This window comes from Anabrus simplex, chromosome 7 (assembly GCF_040414725.1).
Source record: "Anabrus simplex isolate iqAnaSimp1 chromosome 7, ASM4041472v1, whole genome shotgun sequence".
In the NCBI taxonomy this organism is placed as follows: domain Eukaryota; kingdom Metazoa; phylum Arthropoda; class Insecta; order Orthoptera; family Tettigoniidae; genus Anabrus; species Anabrus simplex.
In genome coordinates, this window is record NC_090271.1 from 111,163,459 (window position 1) to 111,181,370 (window position 17,912).

Here is a 17,912-nt window from a genome sequence, read left to right on the forward strand (position 1 = left end):
CTATGTGTAGTGTGTGAGTTGCAGGCATGTTCGGGACAGCACAAACACCCAGCCCCCGAGCCATTGGAATTAACCAATGAAGTTGAAAATCCCCGACCCGGTCGGAAATCGAACCCGGGACCCTCTGAACCGACGGCCAGTTCGCTGACCATTCAGCCAACGAGTCGGACAATATAAAGCTTATTATCGTAGGTTTGAAATCAGTCTGTCTATTAATTAGTCAAAGCAAGCATCGCTAGAAGATGCCGCAGAAGAAAAGTCACACATAATATGGCGATTAGAAAATGGGGATACAAACATCAGCATTGTGAACAAATTCTACAATTTGGAAGGTCCGAGAGAAAATACGTCTCTTTTCGAAGAAAAAAATCAAGCGAGCCTGATCTTTTTTCTTTTGCGATATGTTTTACGTCGTGCCGACGCAGATAGGCCTTATGGCGACGATGGGATAGGGAAGGGCCAGGAGAGGAAAGGAAGCGGCCGTGGCCTTAATGAAGGTACAACTCCAACATTTCCCAGGTGTGAAAATGGGAAACCACGGAAAACCATCTTCAGGGCTGCCGACAGTGGGGCTCGAACCCACTATCTCCAAGATGCAAGCTCAGAGCTGCGCACCCCTAACCGCGCGGCTACGAGCCAAATCGTCTGAGCACAAAGGTATTGAAGAATCTTTACTTAGATCGTTTAAGCAGCGAACAACAATTAATGTACCTACCGAACAATGGATATTTTCTTCAAGAGAAAGCCAACGAAATTCCTCGCAGTCCCACTCCACAAATACTGTACTATAAATACAGTAATTATTTCAGTTACGTCTCTGAAATTTTTACTTAATTCTTTTAGTTAAATATTTAATTGTGCAGCCTAAAACTTACAGATATGACATTTTTAGGAAAAAAAAAGAAACAGAAAGTGAAAGGAAACCGGTTTGTACCACGATCAGCTTGATTGCCGGTCCCTTCGGGGTCATTATAACCAATTTCGACTGTATTCCTTTACGTGGGAATAAAATTATTATTTTCACTTCACCATTTCATGTACTGACTGACATTTCATAATTCAGTACTCATATTGCAAGTATTGTGTTTTACTCATACACATAAGGTCTACCTTCAAAGTTGCTGGACTTGCGACACTTTTGAAAACAATTCTTCTTCTCTTCTCCGTCTTCTTAATACGTTTACCCTCCAGGGTCGGCTTTTCCTTCGGACTCAGGGAGGGATCCCACCTCTACCGCCTCCAGGGCAGTGTCCTGGAGCGTGAGACAATGGATCGAGGGATACAACTGGAGAGGATGACCAGTGCCTCACCCAGGCGTCCTCAACTGCTATGCTGAACAGGGACCTTGTGAGGGGATGGGAAGACTGGGAGGGGTAGCCAAGGAAGCGGCCGTGGCTTTAAGTTAGGTACCATCCCGGCATTTTCCTGGAGGAGAAGTGAGAAACCACGGAAACCACTTCCAGGATGGCTGAGGTGGGAATCGAACTCACCTCTAATCAGTTGACCTCCCGAGGCTGAGTAAACCCCGTTCCAGCCCTCGTACCACTTTTCAAATTTCGTGGCAGAGCCAGGAATCGAACCCGGGCCTCCGGGGGTGGCAGCTAATCGTACTAACCACTACACCACAGAGGCGAACTATCAGGATTTCTTACTGAAATAAAAACAGAAGTTATCTAATTTATTGTCCGCCTCTGTGGTGTAGTTGTTAGCGTGATTAGCTGCCACCCCCGGAGGTCCGAGTTCGATTCCCGGCTCTGCCACGAATTTTGAAAAGTGATACGAATGCTGGAGGGCTGCCACTCAACCTCGGGAGGTCAACTGAGTAGAGGTGGGTTCGATTCCCACCTCAGCCATCCTCGAAGTGGTTTTCCGTGGTTTCCCACTTCTCCTCCAGGAAAATGCCGGGATGGTACCTCACTTAAGGCCACGGCCGCTTCCTTCCCTCTTCCTTGCCTGTCCCATCCACTCTTCCCATCCCTCCAGAAGGCCCCTGTTCAGCATAGCAGGTGAGGCCGCCTGGGCGGGGTACTGGTCATTCTCCCCAGCTGTATCCTCCGACCCAAAGTCTGAAGCTCCAGGACACTGCCCTTGAGGCGGTAGAGGTAGGATCCCTCGCTTAGTCCCAGGGAAAAGCCAACACTGGAAGGTAAACGGATTGAGAGGAATAATAATAATAATAATAATAATAATAATAATAATAATAATAATAATAATAATAATAATAATAATAATAATAAATCGTTATTTCAAAAGTGTCGCAAGTCCAGCAACTTTGAAGGTAGACCTTATGTGTATGAGTAAAGCCCAATACTTGAAATATGAGTACTGAATTATGAAATGTCAGTCAGTCCATGAAATGGTGAAGTGAAAATAATAATTTTATTCCAACGTAAAGGAATACACGTAAAAGAATCAGCAAGTTACTTAGTCATGTATACATTCAAGCATTAACAAACTTCATTGACACATCTCTTTGCTTTTGTCTCCGGCCACGTGAACGTAACATATTATGCCAGTCTTTAAATTAGTTGACAGCATTTTTCCTTTGACCTTCCACAGTTTTATTTCGCCTTACTGTGAAACTGGCCAATGCTGATTTCAGTTCGTTCCTTTGCACATTTTTCCACCATCAGATTCGCTGTCCGGTTCCACGGCTAAATGGTTAGAGTGCTGACCTTTGCCCCAAGGGGTCACGGGTTTGATTCCCGGCCGGGTCGGAGATTTTAACCTTAAATTTTTGAATCCAGTGGCTCGGGGTCTTGGTGGTGTGCCGTTTTCATCATTAGAATTCATCATAGTTAGATCCTCACATACGTGCAGGTCGCCTATACGGCATCAACTCGAAAGACCTGCACCAGACCTCTCTGGAGGCCACACGTCATTATTATTATTATTATTATTATTATTATTATTATTATTATTATTATTATTATCGGATTGGTTCGGGTCCAGTTCTGGAAGACATGGTCTATCTCTTCTTGTTCATTTATAGATGATGTGATGCATCAGATTACATAACGATGTTTCAGATCAAACTTACGGAACTATAGCAGAACATTGAGACTTGTGATTTCTTCTTTCCTCGCATCTTTTCCAATTATCTGGGGTAGGTATTACTATGAACTATGCCCAGTTTTACGGCCGAATGCTCTTCCTAGCGTTAAATGTATGTACAGAGATGGATTGACTATTTCCCGTTTTATGGTGGTTGATAGTGTAATGTGTTGTATGTAGCCCTCGAGCTAAAGACATAAGGGAATCCAGAGATAGACAGATATTTTTATCTAATGCATGACTTTTCAAGAAACTTTGTAGGAATGTCACCTAAATAAAAGTAGGGATATCGCGAATATTTATTTAATATACAATTAATTGTGTTCAAAGAAATTGAAAATAGTTTTGACATTTTTAATTCCTTTTGTCCATGAAATTTAATTCAGATGTTAATGAAATTTTGAAATGAGATAGACAATGCTTTTGTAGAAAGCACTGTGTATTGATTTTTCTGTACATAATTCATATTAGGAGATATATTGTACTAAATTTTGTGTAACTTTTATGTTCTAAACTTTTGGATTTAAAGATCCCTATGACTTGAAAAATTCTGGAATCTTAAATTCCATACACAGGTTTCCTAACATAACTGTGATACATATACACTGAAGAAAATGGAAATTGCAACACCCAGAAAGAGTGGTGCCACATTGCTGCAATTGAACATGCAGGACGAGTGTTCGGTTGTGAGTCGATGATTACACTTTCAGGTCCCTCTGATCGCAAGTTGGGACAACAATCAATACAGGATGTGCCCACCACGAGCTGCAATCCATTGATGAATTCGTCGAGGCATGGAGTCAATAAGGCCCTGGATCGATTCCTGAGGAATTGTGGCCCATGCTTGCTGCACTGCACGGGTCAGTTGTTCCAGAGTTGTGGGTGGCTGAGGACGGTTGGCTAGTTGTCGACCCATCATGTCCCACACATGCTCAATAGGACTGAGGTCCGGGGATTTGGCGGGCCATTATAAGGTTGTGATGTCGTGGAGAGCTTCTCTGGAGATGCGTGCAATGTGAACCCGGGCATTGTCCTGCTGAAACATCCCATTAGCAATGTTCGCCATCATAGGGACAACCATTGGATTGAGTACCCTATCAACGTACTGTCGAGCAGTCATAGTGCCCTCAACAAGCACTAATTGTTATTTCACATTAAAGCCAAGAGCTCACCAGACCATAATGCTTGGTGTTGGCCCTGTGTGCCTCTCGACAATAAGATCTGAAAGGCCCCTCTCCCCGGTACGTCGGTGCACACGATTCCGGCGGTCACTGCGGGCAAGACAGAAGCGCGATTCATCACTAAAGACGACCCTATGCCATTCGTCGACCCACATCGATCTTTCTCGACACCAGGCCAGCCTTACACGTCGCTGTTGTGGGGTCAATGGAACACCTTCTGCAGGGACACGGGCTCGTAAGCCAGCTGCACTCAGGCGATTACCAACTGTTTGTTGTGTAACGTGGGGTGCCACAGCTGCTCGAATTTGCGCTGTTGTTGCATGGGGTTCCATCCGGGCCATCCGAATAATGCGGCGGTCCTCTCTCACAGTTGTTTGTCGCGCTGGGCCTGTGCCAGGTCTGCGAGTGTGGGTACCTTCATTTGACCACTGCTGCCATACACGTTGTACCGTAGATGTCTGTCGGCCAACACGTGCAGCTACAGTCCTTAGCGATAATCCAGCCTCACACAGCCCAATTATCTGAGTCCTCTCAAACGGCGACAGTTGTTGACAGCGTGCTCTTCTCTGTCGTCAAGGCATGTTTGACGGGGAACACTTCACTGCACAGACTGCAAGTCAACTACGCTACACCAGAGTCCGTATACTGGAGTTGATTCCTCCGCGACCAATCACGTGGGGAGACCTGTAGCAACAATCCAATGGGTCTGAAACTTTGCTCGTTTACATACCTACATGACATCGTTCCATATCTTGAAAATCAACACAAACGACCAATACCTTCATGGTGTTGCAATTTCCATTTTCTTAAGTGTATCATAGAAATTTTGTTATATTTTGGCAGTATATTATAGGAGAAACATTGGAATAGAATGCAAAATTATAATTGGTAGGAAAACGAAAGCAAAGCTGACGCAACGCCCATTTCTATTGTGTGCAGACTGGCAAAGAATGTATTATTAAAGTGATTTGTTTGAATTCAACGTAATAATTTAGTGACAAGAAAGAAGAAACTCAATCTTTTCAATTTCAGCCATAAGAATGTTTCCGCCAAAATTAACAAAATATCGATGTTTATCTCCAGACTGCCCCGTTAATAAAACACTGACAAAATACCCGGCTGGGCCGGAAATCAAACCCGAGGCCCTCTGAACGAAAGGTCACAACGCTGACTCTTCAGCCAAGGAGGCAAAAAATATGGAGACCTATGAGTTACAAGGACATTTCAAGAAACGCAATGCGAGCCGTGATTAGAATTCTGCCAGGAAACTACAGTAGTTGGGAAGCACTCCTTGCTTTCACATCTTGCTAACTGAGAATTTTTCCGTAAGTGGCTTAACATACCGAATGTTTCTCTGTCGCAGGGTTATTTTCTCGAGCAATAGCTCAGAGCGGATCAGCGATTAATCCTTGGGCTATAGGAAAAGATCCTCGAGAAAGGGCGTTTCGAGTGGCTGAGAAACTTGGCTACACCGGTAAACATCCTGAAGAGTTGGTGCAGTTTCTACAAGGCATTAACGACATGATTCTCATTAAGGCTGCCAATGAACATGGCTTAACCAAGGAGGTAAGTATTCTCTTAATCCAAGTGATGTACGATCGGTGACCTACAGGTTTGTATTCCATTATACTCCTGCCTGTTTATGAGTGCAAAATGTAAATTACAGTGTTGCAATTGAGAGAGTAGATCTGTAGACAAGAGGAGTTCATCCGTCGGGCATTCTAAGTCAGCTTTCCCCAATTTTTGTTGTTGCTATCATTTATTCATTTAAAATTTTAGATTTCTCCTGTTGTTAGGCTACATCACCAGAAACGAGGGACATGACATATTCATTGAATCACCTGTGTAGTAGGAACGTATTGATTCGAACAATAATTACTTTTCAGGCTGTTCAAAGCCCATCCTCCAAATAACAGAAATCTGTATATAGCTCGAACATTTATATGACTACTATCATCACTAAAGTGTTTTCATTCCTCCCCTGAACGGGGAGATGGGCCTCTTAGTGGATAAGGTGAGGGGTTGGCGACCGTGGCCTATACTAGAAACTGTCCCGGCATTCGCCTTAGTGCAGGAGAATGGAAAACTACGGGAATCCGTTCTCACGACAGCCGACGGTTGGGGCCAGCCGTGAGGTCCAGCCCTGTCCCGTCTTCCGAATGCAGTCACGTAGAGCCACGGTAGAGCCGTGGCCCACCCTCCTCTGCTCGGTTGGCCAGTCAGGGTGCAGAGCTGTTGCACCACGGACCACCTGACGGCCGAGACCCACTTTGCATCTACCGACCCATTCATATGAACATAAGAGTGAAATTATATAAGTGATATAAATGTTCGTCTACGGAGAGAAAACAGCTGGAATAGAGAGAAATTGTGAAATATAATGGGAAGATAAATACGAGGATTGGGGCATAAGCCAATGCTACTATTTTTCCTCACATTTTCACGGTGCTACTATACAATGATCCTATGTTTTGGCATAAATCGCAGCGGGCTATGATTTTGGAAAACATGGCCCTCATAGTGCATGGCCACAGAACGAGATGGCGGTGATGAAACTGCAGTAGAGAGTCAGGTTCCGTGCAGAATGGATGTGATGTTACAAGAAGAGCGCGCGTACTTCAAACTGGCCGATCACCTGGGTCGCAATGCCAAAGAATGTCACAGAGAACTTGAGAAAGCTGTGGGGTAGAGTGCCCTTCCGTACCGAACCGTTGCGAGATGGGCAGCAGCATTTCAGCACGGAGCAAGCAGCGATATGCAACGGTCCGGAAGCCCTTTAGTGTCAAAACTGATGTGCCACGTGCAGTAATTGTCCAGTGAATGTACATGGACAGAAAATTGACACTACTTGAGTTACAAGCCGAAAAAGTGTCATCCTTTTCCTTGACAACACCAGACCACACGCAGCAGGGGCTGTATTCGAGCCAACTTCAGCGCTGGGGCATTGGACATCCCGCCATACTCACCGACCTGTCTCCATGCGATTTTGATTGCATCCCCAAAGTGAAAGAACAATTGCGTGGGAGACGGTTCCGAACACGAGAGGGTATTGCCAACCCTGTGAAGCATGAGACTGCAAAATTCACACTTGGTGAGACGACTTGTATCCGACATCTTCCGCATTGTGGGTAACGTGTTGTGGACTATCTAGGGGACTACTTTGAAGGTTTACAGTAAAGGTTACTGTACTCTTTAAGAATAAACATTGTGAAGAACTAGGATTTCATGTCTGAGAGTCTGCTCGCGTTACATCCTGCTCCTGGTAAAACTTCGTTCGTTCGTAAAAGGTTTACCTTCCAGGGTCGGTTTTTCCCTCGGACTCAGCGAGGAATCCCACCCTAACCGCCTCAAGGGCAGTGTCCTGGAGCTTCAGACTCTGGGTCTGGGGATACAACTGGGGAGGATGACCAGTACCTCGCCCAGGCGGCCTCACCTGCTATGCTGAACAGGGGCCTTGTGGGGGGATTGGAAGTTTCGAAGGGATAGACAAGGAAGAGGGAAGGAAGCGGCCGTGCCCTTGAGTTAGGTACCATCCCGGCATTTGCCTGGAGGAGAAGTGGAAAACCACGGAAAACCACTCCAGGATGGCTGAGGTGGGAATCGAACCCACCTCTACTTAGTTGACCTCCCGAGGCTGACTGGACCCCGTTCCAGCCCTCGTACCACTTTTCAAATTTCGTGGCAGAGCCGGGAATCGAACCCGGACCTCCGAGGGTGGCAGCTAATCACGCTAACCACTACACCACAGAGGCGGACTTTCCTTGTAAACCTACTCGGCATTATTCATACATTCAGCAGCAACTTATGCTACGCACTCCCATCGTATATTTTCATTCGTAGGATAGACCCCGCATTCGTGTGATAAAAATAGTTGCTAAGGCTTTTGCCCCAACCCTCGTATGGAACACTTTCACTCAGTAATGGGATTAACAAGAATACGAATAAGATACGTTCTGACTGTACGAAATTAGTAATTGCAAGAATCTATAAACAAGTAAACAGAACAACTTGCAACAACTATAGAAGTTGTCCTTTGATCACTATACCACGTAACGCGTTCACAGTCAATTTAGAGAGGAGGGTGCAATCAATTGTACAGAGTAAGTAGGAAGATTTTTACTATTGGCTTTACGTCGCACCGACACAGATATGTCTTATGGCGACGATGGGGCAGGAAAGGGCTAGAACTGGGAAGGAAGCGGCCGTGGCCTTAATTAAGGAACAGCTCCAGCATTTGCCTGATGTGAAAATGGGAAACCACGGAAAACCATCTTCAGGGCTACCGACAGTGGGGTTCGAACCCACCATCTCGCGAATACGGGATACTGGCCGCAATTAAGCGACTGCAGCTATCAAACTTGGTAAGAAGGAAGAAACTAGTGTGGTTTTACACTGTAGAGGAGCTGTCAGGACCAAATATTCAGCACACGTCAAGTAACTGAAAAATGCTATGAAAGGAATAGACAGCTATACAGCGTGATTCAGCCGCCCCTTCCAATGTAGTTTAATGCAATCCATAATATTAATTCCGTCCTGAAAACATCTGCCCTGCCGGTATGCTCAGACAACACAACCGGATATCTTGGTATTTATCGCCTCACCATGATAGAACGTCGTAATGTTATACTCGTTCCGCCTGTGTGGTGTTGTGGTTAGTGTGATTAGCTGCCTCCCACGGGGGCTCGGGTTCGATTCCCGGCTGTGCCACGAAATTTGAAAAGTGGTACGAGTGCTGGAACGGGGTCCACTCAGCCTCGGGAGTTCAACTGAATAGAGGTGGGTTCGATTCCCACCTCAGCCATCCTCGAAGTGGTTTTCCGTGGTTTCCCACTTCTCCTCCAGGCAAATGCCGGGATGGTACCTCACTTAAGGTCGCGGCCGCTTCCTTCCCTCTTCCTTGCCTGTCCCATCCACTCTTCCCATCCGTCCACAAGGCCCATGTTCAGCATAAGCAGGTGAGGGCGCCTGGGCGGGGTACTGGTCATTCTCCCCAGCTGTATCCTCCGACCCAAAGTCTGATGCTCCAGGACACTGCCCTTGAGGCGGTAGAGGTGGGATCCCTCGCTGAGTCCGAGGGAAAAGCCAACCCTGGAGGGTAAGCAGATTAAGAAAGAAAGATTCCCCTCTTCATTACACCCAGTCACGAGGCACGACACGTTAACATAGTTACATGGTAAAAGGACGTTGCTACATGATTTTAAGGCGTCACATTTTGCGAACGGATGATATAACATTTCGCTATGGTTCAGAATCGTGTGCAAAATGTGCTCACTGAACACTAGTACCATTCAGTACGCCTGCAGGGGAATAGTACCCCTACAACCATGTGCACGTTAGTTGGGCTGCAGCAAACGATTTTGGAAGGGACTGCTGAATCACACTGTATTTATGTTTAGTAGATCTAGAGCAGGTCCGCGTGTGTGGTTTAGTGGTTTATGTGATTGGCTGCAACCCCCGGGGGCCCGGGATCGATTCGCGGCTCTGCCACGAAATTTGAAAAGTGGTACGAGGGCTGGAACGGGGTCCACTCAGCCTCGGGAGGTCAACTCAGAAATCCTCGAAGTGGTTTTCCGTGGTTTTCCGCTTCTCTTCCAGGAAAATGCCGAGATGGTACCTAACTTAAGGCCACGGACGCTTCCTTCCCTCTTCCTTGTCTATCTCTTTCCATCCCCCGATAAGGCTCCCGTTCAGCGTAGAAGGTGAGACCTCCTGGGTGAGGTACTGGTAATCCTCCCCAGTTGTATCCCCGACCCAAAGTCTCATACTCCAGGACACTGCCCGTGAAGTGGTAGAGGTGGGATCCATCGCTGAGTCCGATGGAAAAACCATTCCTGGAGTGTAAACAGATTAAGAAAGAAAGAAAGATAGATCTAGAGAATGGATAAGACAGAGTACCGAGGGAAAAGGTCTTAGCTACACTGAGGGGTTATGCTATTAGGAGTAAGTTGTTATAGCCCGACAAATGCGTTTATTGTGAAAATAAGGCGGCAGTGGAAATTAATTGTAGGATGCACTCATGATTCAAAGTAACAGAGGTTAGAGGTTGGACGATGCTGTAATCTTTCACATTCGTTGTTCATAACATACATGGATATTTTTATTGAAAGGTCTAAAATGGAAGGGTAAAATTCAGTTGGTGGAAATACAGTAAAAAAGTTCACCTAAGCCACCCACTAAGTTTTAATGTCAGACAGTGCTGAAAGCCTGCAAACGACAGGAAATAAGGCTTGGAAAGGTCTTCAGAAACATCTCCCTAATTTGCATATTTATGTTTTAAATGACCTAGCACATCGCTTTATATTTTTGAATGGTTGCTAACACGTGATTCATGTTATATTCTTCAGGAAAGAGACGCAGTTATGTCCCTAGCCTTCACTCCATCACTGGAAGTGGAGGCTGAAGGTGTGGAAAGATTCCTCCCTGCCAGTCCTATGGAACTGCTCGAAGAGGGCCGTTACCACGATGTGCCATACATGACAGGCGTAACCGAGAAGGAGGGCATCGTCATCTTCATGTGTGAGTATCCACTCTTCAGATAATGAGAACATTCAAGAACATCAGTACTTTCAATAAAGTCGGTGCAGTGGTATTAATATTCCCGATCATGGAATACAGGTACTCTCATTCTTTCTGGTCTTTTCCCAATGTAATTGTGGTCACTATTCATGTGGATTAAGCGCAGTTTTACGGGCGGATACCTTTCCTAACATTATCCTCAAGTGGAGTAATATATTCACTATTGTGCGTTTCTGTGGGGATTAGCAGAGTGTTGTGTTCTATGCAAATGAAGTGTATTAAGACCATTGATGGGAAAAGTACAAGAAAGAAGTAATTCGGCGGGAATTACAGTTAGCTAATAAATAAATAAATAAATAAATAAATAAATAAATAAATAAATAAATAAATAAATAAATAAATAAATAAATAAATCTGCAGCCTGTTTCCCGTCGTTGCACCGCGTCAGGAAGAGAATGAATGAAGCCCCCATCTAGCGTCTTGGACAAGAATTGCCGCCGGCTGCCGAAGTCTGTTCCACTCCTCTGGGGCAATGATTAATGACTGAGAAATGGAATGAAATTATATTGGAGAGTATTGCTGGAATGAAAGGTGACACGGAAAAACGGAGTTCCCGAAGAAAAGCCTGTCCACCTCCGCTTTGTCCAGTACAAATCTCACATGGAGTGACCGGGATTTGAACTACGGAACTCAGCGGTCAGAGGCCAGCGCGCTGCTGCCTGAGGCACGGAGGCTTGTAGCTAAGAAATATTTTTCAACTACAATTACAAGTAAAATAAAATAGTAATGTTATTGACTTTACGTCCCACTAACTACTTTTACGGTTTTCGGAGACGCCTAGGTGCCGGAATTTAGTCCTGCAGGAGTTCCTTTACGTGCCAGTAAATCTACCGACACGAAGCTGACGTATTTGAGCACCTTCAAATACCACCGGACTGAGCCAGGAATCGAAACTGTCAAGTTGGTCTCAGAGGACCAGCACCTCAACCGCCTGAGCCACTCATCCCGGTAATTACAAATTATATTTTCAACAAGTTAGCATCAAATTTATAATTAGAATTACTTCATAGAACGCCAGTCCGAAGGAAGTCATTGACTTATTTCGCACGGGGCTGGAATGATAGAAAAGTGCGCAAATAAAAATATATTACTTCATTTTGTGTGTTTTTAAGCACAGAGACATTTCATGGCTATCATCACTAAGCGAGACTAAACATGTAAAACATGGAACCTTTAAAAATTATTTTAACAATTTTTTTAGGTAGTGCTTTTTCTTCTTTTTCTTCTTTATCTGTTTACCCTCCAGGGTCAGTTTTTCCCTCGGATTCAGCGAGGGATCCCACCTCTACCGCCTCAAGGACAGTGTTCTGGAGCTTCAGACACTGGGTAGGGGATACAACTGGGGAGGATGATCAGTACCTCGCCCAGGCAGTCTCACCTCCTATGCTGAACAGTGATCTTGGTGGGGGTTGGGAAGATAGGAAGGAATAGACAAGGAAGAGGGAAGGAAGCGGCCGTGGCCTTAAGTTAGGTACCATCCCGGCTTTTGCCCGGAGGAGAAGTGGGAAACTACGGAAAACCACTTCCAGGATGGCTGAGGTAGAAATGGAACCCACCTCTACTCAGTTGACCTCCCGAGGCTGAGTGGACCCCGTTCCACCCCTCGTACCACTTTTCAAATTTCTTGGCACAGCCGGGAATTGAACCCGGGCCTCCGGGGCTGGCAGCTAGTCACACTAACCACTACACCACAGAGGAAGACCGGAATGTGTTGTAACAGTTTTTAGATGTTTTTTTTTTCTTTACGAGCACAAAAATTACCAATCTAACCAATTCCTGTACACGATGGGGGAGGGAAGGCCTGGGAATGGGAAGGAAACGGCCGTGGCTTTAATCAAGGTACAGCCCCAGCATTTGCCTAGTGTGAAATTGGAAAACCACGGAAAACCATCTTCAGGGCTGCCGATAGTGGGGTTCAAACCCACTATCTCCCGGATGCAAGCTCACAGCTGCGCGCCCTTAACCGCACGGCCAACTCGCGCGGTACGAGTACCTAACTGGTTATGAACATCGTCGTGACTCTAGCAGCATTCCGAAAAATCTCTCAACTGAAGCAACATTAGATGTGGTCACCCCTCCGATAGGTAACGCATTTGTTGGCTAGAAGGAGAGTCGTAAGGAACTGAATACAAGTAAACTGCTGCTTCTGATCGTGACCCTTTGGGTGATATATTATCTAATGTGAGAAATGAAGAATAATTTCCATTAGCTTCTATTTAGGACATCTATAGTTATCTTTAAATAATGTTGTTTTATTGTAAAATTTCACCATTTACTTTGGAAAAAATTATTTCCTCTAATTGTATATTATTGTCTTCATTTCTTCCTTTGTGCCTCAGGTAATAACGAAATATTCTTGTTTCAGTAACCGAATTGAACAAACCAGAAATAGTCGAAAAACTAGAGCAGAATTTCGCGAAGATTGTTCTACCTGGAGTTCGTCTACCTAAAAACTATAAGAAGACAGATGAGGTCGTTCGTAAAGTGAGGCAATTCTATATGAACGACAAACCCTTAACGAAAGATACGTTGCCTGGTTTCATTGATGTAAGTAGACTTCACGTCTCTTTCATTTTGTTTAAGGGAAAGTGTGAACAATCTTTGCAACATTTACACTCTTATGTCGTCTATAACTTAGTTACAGCATGCCCTCACTGTACGTGAGCATGGAGGAACCAGAAAGGGTTAACATTATCCTTTAGACATTAGCACAGGAAAATGAACAGAACGAACGTCGTTCTGATGGACTGCATATCCATGTGTGGCTGACAGTCTTCAGGAGGGTAATAGATCTGAGTAGCATTGTGGGACACGAGGTATTGCTCGCGCACCGTCGAAATAGTTAAACTCCGTTCACGGAATCTGTGAAGTGGCAGGGAGCAAAGCCTTCTGCGCCAGCGGCACCATTGCTGACTGGGCCAATGAGTAGTCACCAACCACAAAAAGGAACGAGCGAGAGAGGGAACATCACGTTGACGCTAATTGGGTGGGAGAGAGTAAAGGGAGCATGCGCAATCAGGCTCCGCTCTCTCCTGAATGACGTCATGCACGATATTACTTCACACATTCCGTGAACCGAGGAGTATATTTACAATGTATACTTAGCCTACATAAAAAGATCTTGGTGACATCAACCTTCATAAGCCCTAAGCATCGCTCACAAACATACAAATGGTACCTTTAAGCACTGTTATGACTACCGTGTTTATGAAGGGTTAAAAATCCTTCTTAGTTTTTAAGCTATATTGTTATTTCATATTATTTGGAATGGATTTTATATCGTTTCTCCATAATTGAAGACAGGGTTAACACCATACCCGAATTTCGTGAGTAGTTCGGATTTCGATTTTTCCGCCGTGATGTTAGTTGGGGCACCGAATATTACGATTTTTAATAACACTAACGCCAGTTTTGGTATTCACATAGCTAAATACACGTTAATAAAATTAAAAAAATTCGTAGGCCATCAATTCATACCTTACATTACAGCCTGTACAGTTGCTAGATAACTTTGTTTGACCATCCATCGATACTTTACATCACGGCCTGTACGACTGCTAGGTAACATTGTCTCTCCACCCATTCATACCTCACCGTATTAGGTAACTCTGTCGGGCCACCCATCCATACCTCAGATCATAGCCTACACTGTTGCTAGGCAACATTGTCTGGCCACCCATCCATACCTCACGGTTGTTAGGTAACACTGTCGGGCCACCCATCCATACCTCACATCATAGCCTGTACTGTTATTATTTATTTATCGTATGATGTGCACAGATAGATTATATAAATAAGTATACAATATATACACAATATATACAAGCAGAAGCCTATAGTTCCAAATCAAGTCCATTGATCCATTTTAAGGCCTCCTCAGTTGCATTATGAATGTCCTCCAAAGAACCTTGAAATGCTCTCTGTGGACACTCGGCAATTACGTGGTGGATGGTCTGTGAGGTAGCTCCACAATCACACCCAGAAGACTTCTGCCATTTATAAAGAGTATAGCCGCATCTTCCTTGATTGACTCTTATCCTGTTTAGAGTCCTCCATTGACGTCTGGGTAGATGGAATCCGGGAGGTTGAACATGAGGTAGAGTCACAAAATGTTGATTGGGAACAAAAGACTGCTGCCAATGGTGTAACCAGGCGTTCGTGATGGAGAACCCAGATTCTTCCAGTGTAAGTGCAGTGCGCCAGGGTGGAGATCTAGACTTAAGTCGTGGAGGGGCAGGTTGAGTAATATCCTGGTGAACGGGGAGGTTGGAGTCCAGGCTGGTCTTCTTCCACAGTTTTAGAAGAGCTTCAGACCTTCTGTACTGTTGCTAGGTAACATTGTTTGGCCATCCATCCATACCTCACATCACAGCCTGTAGGGTACCTTACATAACAGCTTGCACGCTTGGTAAGTAATATTGTTTTAGGAATATAAAAGCTGGCTGTCTTGCTCAAATGGTCAACAGTGTATTCAAATTTACCACAAAAAGGTAGAGCTCGTTGTTGAGTCAATAATTTTGAAAATTTACGGCCATTCTATGTCACCCTCTGCAAGAAGAAAAGAGCTTAAAGACATGTTAATAGAAACTGAATGGATAGAACTAAACAACCATGTAAAAGTAAGCTGGCTTCACTTTGACTAGCAGTACAAAATTGTTTTCTAAGTTGTTTCACCATAAAGAAAAGCTGTGTACTGAAGATGACGAAAATTGTATTGAAAAGAATGCCTAAAGAAGGCCACTAAATTTGCACTTTTGCTCACATATTTTTACAGTATTTAAGAAGAATATAAAGCTTCAAGACCAGCGACCTACTGCAGCCGAGATTTTCAGAAATATAGACAATCTTGTATCTTGTTTGGGATGCGGACAAAAAGACCAGTTCTATGGGGTGCATATATACATGAATAGGGATAAAGTTGAATCTGTTATTTTAAAGTAACAAAAACCTAAAAGTGTAAGTGGTTTTTCTAAGTTTGTTACAAATGTTATTGTCACGGGGTTAATGTCGTACTAACACTTCGAAGGTTTTCGGCGACGGAAGGGTGGGAAAGGATTAGGAATGGGAAGGTACGGCCGTGAACTTAATTGAAGTATAGCCTCAGCATTTATTTGGTGTGAAAATGGGAAACCACGGAAAACCATCTTCAGGGCTGTCGAAAATGGGATTCGAACCCCCATCTCCCGAATACATTCTCACAGCTACGCGACATTAACAGCATGGACAACTCGCTCGGTACAAGTGTCATATATTATCTTTAAAAAACTGTGATTTATCTGGAAACGCCCACCGAAGAAACTTGAGGTTTTTGTTTAAAAGGAACCAGTCAAATACTTCCTTTCCAGAAAATTCAAGAAACAGCATGTATAATGGGCATTAGTTTAAATGTGCGTGCAGTTTTAAACCAGTATTGTTCGCAAAGTTCATCATCCAACTTATGCACCACGAACCTACTACGCTGACGTAGCAGGGGGAGAGGTGATACTCCTACATGGCGCAACCCAGGTGGCGCATAGGAGGTCCTAACCAGCTTGCCGGCGGACTTGAGCGAAATAAAATAACTCTCGCGGACCAAACACCCAACCCCCCTGTGGGTGGGGGACGCAGACGAAAAGTACACCCACGGTATCCCCTGCCTGTCGTAAGAGGCGACTAAAAGGGGCGACCAAGTGATGATCGAATTAGAACCATGAGACTACTTGTAATTAGTACGATCACGCGGGGAACACCATGGGTCGCCTTTACTTGCGAGTAGTACCACTCTGTTAGGTACACAATTGGTTTGTGATTAGTAGCAACACTGTGAATCAGGATGGGTTTCACAGTACCCGTGATTAATACCACTACATGCGGAACACCACGGGCTTGCGTTGCCTGTCGTTAGTATCATTATGTGAGAAACACCATGGGTCTAGGCGTTGCCTGCGTTTAGTACCACTATATGACCGCAGTAGTAGGGCTGGGCAGGTTCAAAACAATGGGTGCTGCGTGAGCATTTTCCCACGAGGTCATTGACCCCTCCAAGGGCATTGACCCATGACGTCATGGTCACGTGACCGCGACGTCACGGCCAAGTGCTATTGTTTACAAACAAGACCACGTGATCGTGGCAGCTGTCAGCTATTATCATGACAGACTCTAACCTTACTTTCGTGTTTTCGCGCGGAATTTCTGAATAAGTGCGCATGGCTAACCTCACTGCTGCCATCTTGACAGGTCCTAACGTCGTGCACTTCTTTTGGCGCGGAACTGCGAACGACCCTAACCTCACTGCTGTCATCTTGATAGGTCCTAACCACGTGCAGTTGTTCGGCGCGGATTTTTAATAAGTGCGCATGGCTAACCTCACTGCTGTCACCTTGACAGGTCGTACCCACGTGCTCCTGTTGGGCGCGCAATTTTGAACGACTCTAACCTCACAGCTGACATCATGATGGGACTTAGCCACGTGCAGCCGCGGAATTTTGAAAAAGAGAACGTGGCTGACTTCACTGCTGCCATCTTGACATGTCCTAACCACGTGCTTTTGACAGGTGTGAGGCGCGGAATTTTGAACGACCCTAAACTCACTGCCGATATCTTGACGGGTCTTAGCCACGTGCTTTTTGGCGGGACTTAGCCACGTCGACTGGGGGCCTAACCTAGTTTTACAGCTAGATGCCCTTCCCAACGCCATCTTCTCTTGGAGGGTTGTAAACTCACAGGGTCCTAGTTTCAAGGCTAGATGCCCTTCGCGACACTATCTTGGAGGTGCCCTAACCTCAGTGCACCCTAGTTTTAAGGCTAGCTGACCTACTCGACACCATCTTGTCAAATGCCCCTTCCCGACACCATCTTAAAGGGGCCTAACTCAGAGGACCCTAGTTTTATGGTTAGTTGCCTTTCTGGACACCATCTTGCCGCATACCCCTTCTCCGACACCAACTTTTTTTTTTGCTATGGGCTTTACGTCGCACCGACACAGATAGGTTTTATGGCGACGATGGGATAGGAAAGGCCTAGGAGTTGGAAGGAAGCGGCCGTGGCCTTAATTAAGGTACAGCCCCAGCATTTGCCTGGTGTGAAAATAGGAAACCACGGAAAAACATTTTCAAGGCTGCC

General features: G+C 45.1%; 1 protein-coding gene across 2 annotated transcripts in view; it reads left to right on the forward strand.

Annotated features, from left to right (window-relative positions):
- LOC136877302 (juvenile hormone esterase) overlaps positions 1–17,912 on the forward strand; it is a 71,875-nt gene that overhangs the window by 42,018 nt on the left and 11,945 nt on the right. For both annotated transcript variants that reach the window (XM_067151232.2, XM_068228607.1), the window contains 3 exons: positions 5,599–5,801; positions 10,580–10,751; positions 13,177–13,358. In XM_067151232.2, coding sequence (XP_067007333.2) covers positions 5,599–5,801; positions 10,580–10,751; positions 13,177–13,358 — 557 coding nt within the window. The remainder of the gene's footprint in view (positions 1–5,598; positions 5,802–10,579; positions 10,752–13,176; positions 13,359–17,912) is intronic.